The 10,014-nt window shown below is 43.4% G+C and overlaps 1 protein-coding gene across 4 annotated transcripts in view; it reads left to right on the top strand.

The window, feature by feature from the left end:
* Nucleotides 1–6,081, top strand: part of FLI1 (Fli-1 proto-oncogene, ETS transcription factor) — a 79,245-nt gene extending 73,164 nt beyond the window's left edge. For 2 of the 4 annotated variants that reach the window (XM_019622954.2, XM_010723584.3), the window contains 4 exons: nt 2,143–2,211; nt 3,309–3,371; nt 4,636–4,683; nt 5,449–5,978. In XM_019622954.2, the coding sequence (XP_019478499.1) occupies nt 2,143–2,211; nt 3,309–3,371; nt 4,636–4,683; nt 5,449–5,978 (710 nt within the window). Of the gene's footprint in view, nt 1–2,142; nt 2,212–3,308; nt 3,372–4,635; nt 4,684–5,448 lie in introns of all 4 variants that reach the window. The other 2 variants (XM_019622955.2, XM_031556857.1) reach the window with 2 other exon arrangements.
* Nucleotides 6,082–10,014: the final 3,933 nt, after the last annotated feature.

Genomic DNA, 10,014 nt, shown 5'->3' on the forward strand with positions numbered 1-10,014 from the left:
TTGAGAGTGAGAGAGAGAGAAAGAGTTGGAAAGCTGCAGGAGCTGAGTGAACACGTTGTTTCAATAGCAATGCCTTACAATTGCTGTTACGTTTAACCCTCCTCACTTTTGGGAAGTCACAGCCATAACTCAGTTCTGGCCTAGCATCCCAAGTGTGGCTGTCTCTGCCCACACATGACTCCACAATCCAACCTGTATGTGGGAACTGAGGCAAAGGGACTCATCCAAGGGACACTAAATCTGGATTAAACCTCGGCTCAGCCAAATGCATGCTGCCCTTCCAAGCCAACATTTAAGGACTAAAATGTGCACTCAAGGAAACCCATTCAGAGGGATCTGAGTGATAATTTGGACAGGCTTAGCCAAACTTACCTGGAGGACCAAGCCTTGATCCTTTGCAACACAAACAGCGATAACAATACACACCTGGTCAGCATGTCTGATTGTGATACTGTCACTTAATATTGACAAATCCTCAGGAGATGCATTCCACATTCTTTCTACAACACTTTGAGCAAAGCATCCTCCTCCTCAGTGACAGAGTTTCTCCATCTGGAGGAGGAGGAGGATGATCATCTATCCAGATGATGGTCTATTTGTTTACTGGAAACATGCTGACACGAGTGAATCGACCAACCCATCCATGGCCCCTGGTTCCCTTCCCCCTTTTCTGACCCAAAAGAATCAGAGAAAATTGGGAATTTTCCAAACGAGTTCTGTTACTTTTAAGAAAGGATAATTTTCCCAACTTGTAAATTATTTTTCTGTTCAAAAATTGCTATCTTTCTTCTTAACAGGCTCAATTTAAGTGATGTTTCCATTACAATTACATAATAGCAAAGCTTTTCGATTGAGCAAAAAAAAAGCACATTAGCATCTCAAACTGGAAATTTCTGAGGTTTTGCCTTTCTCTCTCAACTCAGAACCTCTATGTATCTTTCAAAATATTTCCCAAAACATTTCTCTAATAGCTCTAGTTGTAATACTTCTGAAAAACATCCCAGGGGAGAAATGAAAGTCAGAGACTGGCTGCAAAGAGGACATGGGAAAAGCCAGTGGTTGCTTCAGACCTCATCTCTGCTTTCTGATTTCAGCACTGATAGAGCTCCGGCGCACTCATGACTTTCCAGCAAGGAAAATCATATCAATAGCAGCTTATTTACAACAGTGACAGCTGCTGAGGGTTGAGCTGGGGATGAAGGACCCTGGCAGTGCCCAGCTGAGTGCCAGCTTCCAGCCGTGGGAGTGGGGACAGGGCTGGGGTGCTGCCTCCCTCTTGCAGAGATGTCCTGTCTCACTCTTTGTACCAGGCTGAAACCGTAGCAGTTTGTTTTTCAGTCTGATCTATTTGCAGTAGGGTTTGCGGTTCTAAGTAAAAAAAAGGGAAGAAAAAAGACAATTAAAAAAAAAAAATAGAAAGAAAAACAGGCACATGAAATGCGTTCTCTTCCCCCTACTTCTCTCTCTTCCCTCCTCCCATTTCTCTCCCTCTCTCCCCCTCCTCTCTCTCGTCCCCTCTCTGTTTTCCTTTTCATGCCAATAACTAGAAGTCTGTAATTTCAAAGCTGCAGCAGCTTTCCCAGCGCCGTGAGGAATGTGTGAGTGCCTGTGCTGTGCCTGCAGGGAGCTGTGCAGCGTGGCATGGCGGGGCATGGGGCAGTGCCAGCTGTGAGCTCAGAGAGACGTTCTGAATTTCACCCAGAGCGAGCCATTTATCTTTTTCCTTCTTAAAATAGCTTCTTTGTTGTGCGTCAAGTCCATGGCCTCCCCGGGTTTTCAAGCTGCCATCTGTTTTGTGGTTCATCTCATCCTCCTGTTCTGCCTGTTTCTGTCCTGAGAAAGGAGACCTTCTTTAGGAGGACATAAGATGCACTCTAAACTCCATTGAATGCAGTGCCTGTAGTTCGTGTTCAGAAGGTGTCACATTCGAGCACTGCCCAAACAGCCAGTCCCAAATATTGTATTTACAGCTTGCTGTCTTTGTGTGAAGGCCACAGGAGCACAAGAGGTGCACAGGAGAGGAAAGCCAGTAGTGTGTGCATAATACCGAGTGTTGAGACCAAGGTACAAAGCTAGATTCTTGCAAGTTTTCTGGGAAGAGTTGATTTCAACCCATCTGTGCCTGTTGTCTTTTGTCATTAGATCCCTCCTCCTATGATGCAGTCAGGAGAACAGGATGGGGCAGTAATATGAATTCTGGCCTCACTAAAAGTAAGTTGTCCCAATGTGAATCGCAAGTTCTGCAATGGAAGATCAAAATGAGACTGTGGGAAAGATGGACGTGGTTGGCTTGTGTTATGAGCATCAGAACGGTGGAGAACTTGGGAATAGTAAGACAAGAGCCAGAATTACGTTATGACAAAATTCTGGCGTCATTCTTTCAGGGACTGATACAGGCAGCTTGGGCAGGTTCTGAGATTCTTGGTACTTTGCAGAAAGCAGTCAAGCATGCAGCCAGGGCCCCTTCTGCATGAGCTGCAACTCACACCACTGCTTTTGTTTCTCATATCCCTGAGTTCACAACACTCCTTGGGCCATGGGCTGATAACTCATTGGAAATATCAGTTCTCTGTTCCAAAAACTGCATTCAGGTTAACATAACCAGCTGATACCAAGCCACACATTTCCCTGCTCCCACTGCTGGGGCATATCCCCGTACAGCAGTGCAAGACGGACACATCTGACTCTCCCTCTCCTACAGGGTGCAAATCAAAGTGGCAGAACCCAGCTGTCAGATCACACTTCTTTGCTTTGCAGCTTTGTCAACCGTGTGCATTCTAAATGTGAAGAGTACTCTTGGAGTTACAGTTTTCTGTTAAGAGAAATGCTATGAAGAGGAGGAGCAGATTTAATGTCAAATTATTTTCTAGAAATGGCTGTGATATTTTCAACAAAGTATTTGATTTGGTAAAACCAACAATTTTTTCTTAAAAGGTTAATTAAAAAGGAGATTGCTTTTCCAAAAATTACTGAAAAACGTTCCTACATAAAAAAGTCAAAAGTAATACATTTTTAAAAATTCAGCTTTTTTCTTTCATGCACGTGAATGAGAATGGAAGTTAAGTTATAATAAAAGACAGAAAATGGATGAGGCATCTACATCGTATTTTCCTTGCCTAGTCTGCATATTTTCATTTTACAGTGACATTTGTAATTTCCAGTGAAACCTCATATTTTTTATAGGCTTAGAAAATGTTTCCTATCTCAATCACTATTATTTCCTCTGTATCTTGCTCTTGCCTAGTTCCCTGTTCATTCTTCCCTCTCTGTTCTAGTAAATAATGTCAGACCTTTCCCTGGTTTTACAGGTCCTCCTGTTGCAGGGACACAAAATGTGAACAAGACAACAGAACAGCAACGGCCCCAGCCAGGTAATTGTTGACTGTGCCATCACTGCATTTGCTAAGTAACTGTATTTTGTACTGGGCTGGGAAAATAAACGTGCCAAGCAGCAACAACCATGGACTTAGGACAAACTTGCAAAGCCCTGCAGGGAAGTCTCAGAACAATGAGTCAACTGTGACCCAGCATTGACAGCAACCGTCCCAAACTGTTTCTGTTTTACTGCGTTGTCCTTCCCCATTCAAAAGAAACATCCTTGTTTCATCTGAGTCACGTGCAGTGCTTAGCAATTGCATCTTCTTTGAAGCACCATGATATGCAATGCAGTTAGCAGCATGCAGCTGTTCCTGCTGCAGCAGTGGAGTGTCTGCTCACTGCCTCCTCACCTCTGCTGCAGTGATGTCCAATGGAAGCATCTCTGAATAGAATCAACAGGGCTTCCCAAGAGTCAAAGGAAACCAAATAAGAAAAGCAAACCCTGCTGGACAGCAAGCAGTAGTGTTTCCTGCTTGTTTCCCAGGAGGCCTTTGAAAAGCTAAATACCACCTTCTCTGCTTTGCACAGCTGCTTTCTATTCCTTTTTTTTTAGGGGGTTTGGTTCTTTTGGCATCAGTTCAATCCACGAGCAAATGCTGTGGATTGAAATCACCAAAACCAGAGAGAAGCAAAGGAGAAGTGTAGACATTAGGGCTGAGGAGGCCCCACAAAAAGGGAAGGAATTCATTCCTAATAAATGCATTGTGGAGTTTTCAAGAAACACTCAGCCTCATTGGAGCCAGTGATAAAAGTCCTATTACTCTCATTTGTCTAACATTCTTGTTTGCATCAGTAAGGGAGAGCTGGGTGAACATTTCATTGATCTCAGAGGGAAGCAAGCCTGTCTGTGAACAAGTGAAATTGAAAATCTTATCTTCTGCCCAGTTATTCCTATTAGAAGAAATTTATTTGCTTCTGATCTGTTTCTTCTCTACTCTCCCACACTTGATTTTCTCATGCAGCTGAATGTTGTAGTTGACACGTAAGTGTTGGGTATGGCCAAAAGATTATAAACTTTGAAAGCTGGCAAGTCTGAACCAAGTTAGAACCAAGGTGCCGTTTTGGATTCCATGAATAAATGATGGTTGATTATTAAAAAAGAATTAAAGTCGGGTCTGTCCCACAGTCTAGGAGAAAAGGCAGCACAAGTGAAGGAAATCAAAATGTGAACTGGTTTCTAGAATGCAAAGTAATGAATTGTTGTTTCTTTTAGATGAAACTTTTATTAAGTTAGCTTTTGTTGTCGGCTTTTTTCAGATCCCTATCAAATCCTGGGGCCCACCAGTAGCCGTCTTGCCAATCCTGGTGAGTTCCTCTTTGAATTCTGCACCGCTGTTGTCATTTTTGTCATTTCCTTGTGATGTTCTGCTGCTGTGTGGACTGGATGAGTAGGTGTTGTCAGCTTCTGGAGCTGGTTATGAGGGCAACGAATCATAACAGTCGATGTCTCACAAGTCTGGATGTTCATGAAGTTGGACTGAATTAGTGGGGAGTGATAACTATAAGCACTTTGGATTGATGCTGTTTGTTTACTAAAGGAATGTCTGAAGGCAATAGCAAAGGAAACATCCTTATAAGGTTTTTTACCTTTACAGTTGGTGTAAGTACACATAATAAAACTAGGAGTCATCTCCTCCGAGAAAGAAACGATCTTACATAACTCTGAAGAAGTCTTTCTGAAATTAGAGAGGAAACTGTAGGTGTCCAGAACAATACCCATGGTAAAGAGTAAGCAATTAAAAGTTGAAATACGCTATGTCAACCATTCAGTGAAAAGTTTTGCAGAACAGTATGCTCGGAAAGAGACCTGTTTATGAATAGCTCAAAGATTTTAAGGCCAAAGGCGACCATTATGAAATTTAGTCTGACCTCAAACTCATAAACAGAACAAAGGGTTGACTAATTTGTTTGCTGGGAATCGTTTATCCATTCCTACATAAGACTTTCTAAGGCTTGAAGGAGCAGTTCCCAGTAAAGATCGAGATAGTCCTTCTGTTTCCTGCCTTTGTCTTTGCTTTTAAGCAGGAAGCACAATGTCATTTCCCTTCCTCTTTGGCTTGCTTCTTGCAGGGAGTGGGCAGATACAACTGTGGCAGTTCCTCCTCGAGTTGCTGTCGGACAGTTCCAACGCCAGCTGTATCACGTGGGAAGGGACCAATGGGGAATTCAAGATGACAGACCCAGATGAAGTGGCACGGCGCTGGGGAGAACGCAAAAGCAAGCCCAACATGAATTATGACAAGCTGAGCCGAGCCCTTCGATACTACTATGATAAGAACATTATGACCAAAGTGCATGGCAAAAGGTATGCCTACAAATTTGACTTTCATGGCATTGCCCAGGCTCTCCAGCCTCATCCCTCTGAATCGTCAATGTACAAGTATCCATCAGATCTCTCCTACATGCCTTCTTACCACGCCCACCAGCAGAAGGTGAACTTTGTACCCCCACACCCTTCTTCTATGCCTGTCACATCATCCAGTTTCTTTGGAGCAGCCTCACCTTATTGGACCTCCCCTGCTGGAAGCATTTATCCAAACCCCAACGTTCCTCGCCATCCCAACGCCCACGTATCACCACACTTGGGCAGCTATTACTAGATGCCTTTATCTTCAAGTGGCCTTAATCAATCTTGTTGGACCTTCTTTTTTTTACATCTGGGATTTTTTTGTTTTGTTTTGTATTTTTTCTTTTTTTTTTTTTCTGGGGACCCTTGATGGATAATTGTGGCCTTTCTGGGACAGAAGTAAAACTGGATATTGGCTATTCCTGGATCAAACCTTCTACTTTTGTAATTTTGCCTCTTGTGTCCTGAACTGAGAGATGGATGCTTCTTCGGGCCAGTACTCTGCATTTTTCTTTGGTTTTTAATGCTTAAATCCTCTGTAGGAATTGACTATGAGGATTGTTCATCATTACCTGGAATGACTATTAGCTTTTTGATGAGAGAATTTTTTTAAGAATTCAAAGCTGGTTGACAAGACATAGATCCAACCGTGGGTCTTAGGAAAACATGACTACAATTATTTTCTCGCTTTGGAGAGGGTAGGCAATTTGACTACAAAGTCAGGAGGGCCTTGGGCTGCAGGGGACTACAACTGGAATCTTAGCTTTAAGGCAGATGAGGATTTTCACCCAACTGGAAATAAAAAATATATATATTCATATATATATATGTATATGTTCGTGCATATTTTAAGAAGTAAAGGGCATTGAAGGAAATTTCTAGGCTGTACAACTTCAGTAGACTGTGTATTAACTCCAGAAACATCAGAAACCAGAACAAAAAGTAACTTAATGTCATGCACATACATTCTCTGGAAGCAAAGGTGAAGTAAGATAGATGACAGCAGGTCCTTGAGCTCTGCCAGAGCCTGGGATCGCCAACCGCTACCGATTCGCGAACGCTGTGCGTTTGTCAGACCGCCATCCAAAGGGTCAACAAATCAGAAGGCAAATTACTGTATAAATTATGCAGAGTTATTTTTCCCTATATCTCACAGTTTTAAAAGAAAGATGAACTAAAACGAGTTGACCTCGGTCACAAATGCAGGTTTGTTTGGTTTTTTTTTTTTTTTTTACTTGTCAGCTCAGTTGTTTGTTTTTTGTTTTTTGTTTTTTTTTTTAATGTAATTTGTACATCTTTCCAATCTGTACATTTGGGCTGTAGCTTTGTACTTTTCGCTAAAAAAAAAAAATAAAGAAATAAGACGTGAGTAATGTATCTGTTGGAGATAGCCTAGGTCCTGCAATGGGATTCATAATGGTCCCCAAACTAACCAGAAACCTCCCAGATTTCCTGAGTCTGTCTAGGGTAGATGTTTTTCTTTCATTAGCTTGTCATAGTTGTTTGCAAATTAACTCCATTTAGCTAACATGTTTCTCTTGAAGCTGATTGAAAACATTCATTGCAATTTTAAAGCCACTGCTTCAGTTTTTTGTGATTACTTTTCACCAAAATCTTGAGCTTTGGAAACATTTTATCCACTTCACAGAGAAAATTATCAAATGCTTCCCGGCACATCTTTTGGCATGGCGCTCCATTTCCATTTCAAACATTGGTCGATTTTCTACCACCTCTAATTTTGCATGTGCTGATTTGATGATCCGCAAATGGTGGTTTGGTGCCATAAACAGAAGGGTAAACCACAAACAGTTCTGTTTCAGAACAGATGTCTATAGGGGGATCAGACCTACATGTACAGCCTGTTAGCTAACTTGTATTAATTGGCAAACAATTAACAGGATCAGAAATATCTCGTCTAGACAAAACCTCCGGGACTCTGTGGGCGCAAGATTTGGTCCATGTGCATCCGATTGCAGGATGAGAGCCTGAATCCAGAACATTATAGTCTGCTCATAACTTTAACCAGAAGCACTGATGCCGTTATTTAACAGAAAGGAGAAATAAGATGGAGCTGATCCGTTTGGGTCTGAGTGCTTTTGGGATGTTTATAAGCAACGTTACCGCAATAATCGCAGATTTTAACGATGAAGAAATTACCCGTGGGAACGGGGCTTTTGCTACTATATATATGCAATGTACTTTTTGGATATTAAAATATATATAATTTTGCAAGTAATCTTGGTGTTTTTTAAAAAATGTATGAAGTGTTACGATGAAATAGTTGTATGAAGAAGATGATGTAAAAAATGTGGCAAAATAAATGGTGGTTTTCTTCTCGAAGGCATCATCTTGTCCCACTCTCTCCCTCCTCTCTCACAGCTGCTGATAGAGCATCAACGTGCATCTAAATTACATCCAGCTAAAAGAAAAACAAGAAATCTCCAGAGTAGCAGCAATCACCATCCTTGTCTCTATAAAATAATGTTGACCTCTTATTCCAGAAAACGGGCGTCTCTGGAGCCAGTATTCATTGGATCTAATTTAGATACTGAAGCAATCAGAAACATAGGCTCCATCTTTTGTCCACGTGGAGAGGGGGAGAGAGAGAAATGGCAGAACAGGCGAGGCGCGAGGTGCAGTGTGTGGTACGAGGGCAGAGCTGGAGCAGATCCACGCTCAGTGCCACAGCAACTGCATCACAGCCCTGTGCTGAGCGCTGGGACACGCAGCCGGAACCAGCTAACAGCATCTCCTGCTCTTCACTCCTCAGGGTGCCCAGCCAGCCACGGCAGAATGCGCATATAATGCAGTGTGTGTTGCCAGCCTGCCTGGCTGCTCATGTTTCTCACCTGTCCCCAAGCCCAGGGAAATCCAGTGCTCCGAAGCATGGCTGAGGTGGAGTAGGAGGCTGCGAAAACAAGCACTGCCAAGGAATCATCTGGCTGTGTCTAAAGGTCAGGCAAAGGCACTTCCTGTATTTTTTCAGACACACGGTGGTCCTCAGAGATAGCTTGATCTTTCTGCAGATTTGATAAACCCTTGGAAATACATAACTGCACAAGTACACCATTTCCTTCCTCCACACACAGCCTTTTGTTGCTAAGTTTCTGCTACAATGGCTTTCACCAGCTTGATTAGCAGCAGCTCTGAAAAAGAGCCGTGTTAAGTGGTGTTCAGCCACCACAGAGCCGTTCCTTTGTGTATTCAGCCATACTTGCTCAAGTGAGTCATGAGAGTGAATGTTTTGTTGCTTATCTCTATTGTTTTTCACTTCAGCTCAATCCGCATTCATCAGTAGAAATACCAAGTTCTTTCTTCTAATACAACGTACCTGCCCAGCTGAAAGCAACGGGAAAACTGAAGACTGAGTTTGCACCAAAAATACCTAAAGGCAGACTGAAGGCTATCAGTATAACAGTGTCTTTGACAGCAGCATTTGGCCGGCAGCATCCTTAGAAAAAAAAGAAAAGGCTTCTAAAAACGTCCATTGGAGCAGCATCTTTCTGACTGCCCAACTTACAGCATCTTAAGGGAGCTCAGCCTGAGATGGAAGGCGATCTGTGGTGCCCACAGCTCAGCTCCTTTTGGTCTCTTTTCATCCCCTGTGGTTGATACCGATCTTTGCTGGTATTTCTCATATTTAGCATTAGGCAGAGTTTGCTGCCCACTGCAGGCTGCGTTCTCATTAAAAGAAAAAGAGAGAGAGATCTTACAAAGAGATCTTGGAGCACAAAGATCTCACACCAGTGTGCCAGGCTGACAGCCTCAGTGTGGTGGGATTCTTTCAGCATTTTCATAAGATCTGAATAGTTTGCAATCCTCAGGTGGAGAACAAATGATATAAGAAACAGAGCGGAGTGATCCATGCGCATCCCCAGCCAGCAGGCTGAGCGCCGTGCTGGAAGCTCAAGGGATGATAGCAGGGAATCTCAGCATCAACAGGGGCAAAATAAACCAGGGATGCGAGGGTACAGAAACCATTTCCTGCTTTTCCCGGGAGGACACGGCCGATGGAATTCAAGTATTTCGGGCTTCGATCAGAAAGTTTACAAAACAGATGGTTGGAATCGCACGACCATAAGGCAACCGGGACGGCAGAAACTCTGCACGGAACTTCAAAACCCAGAGCCAGGCAGGAAGCACCGCTCGCGGGGAAATCGGAGCTCATCTTCGGCGCTCGAAGCTGCGGAGCTGCAGCGGTGCGGAGCCGCGCTCAGGTCTCGCGCCTCGGGACCGCGCAGCAGCGCAGCACGAGGCGGAGGGGCCGCGCGAGAGCGGCTCGAGGCCGC

The sequence above is a fragment of the Meleagris gallopavo genome, chromosome 26 (genome assembly GCF_000146605.3).
Source record: "Meleagris gallopavo isolate NT-WF06-2002-E0010 breed Aviagen turkey brand Nicholas breeding stock chromosome 26, Turkey_5.1, whole genome shotgun sequence".
NCBI classification, from domain to species: domain Eukaryota; kingdom Metazoa; phylum Chordata; class Aves; order Galliformes; family Phasianidae; genus Meleagris; species Meleagris gallopavo.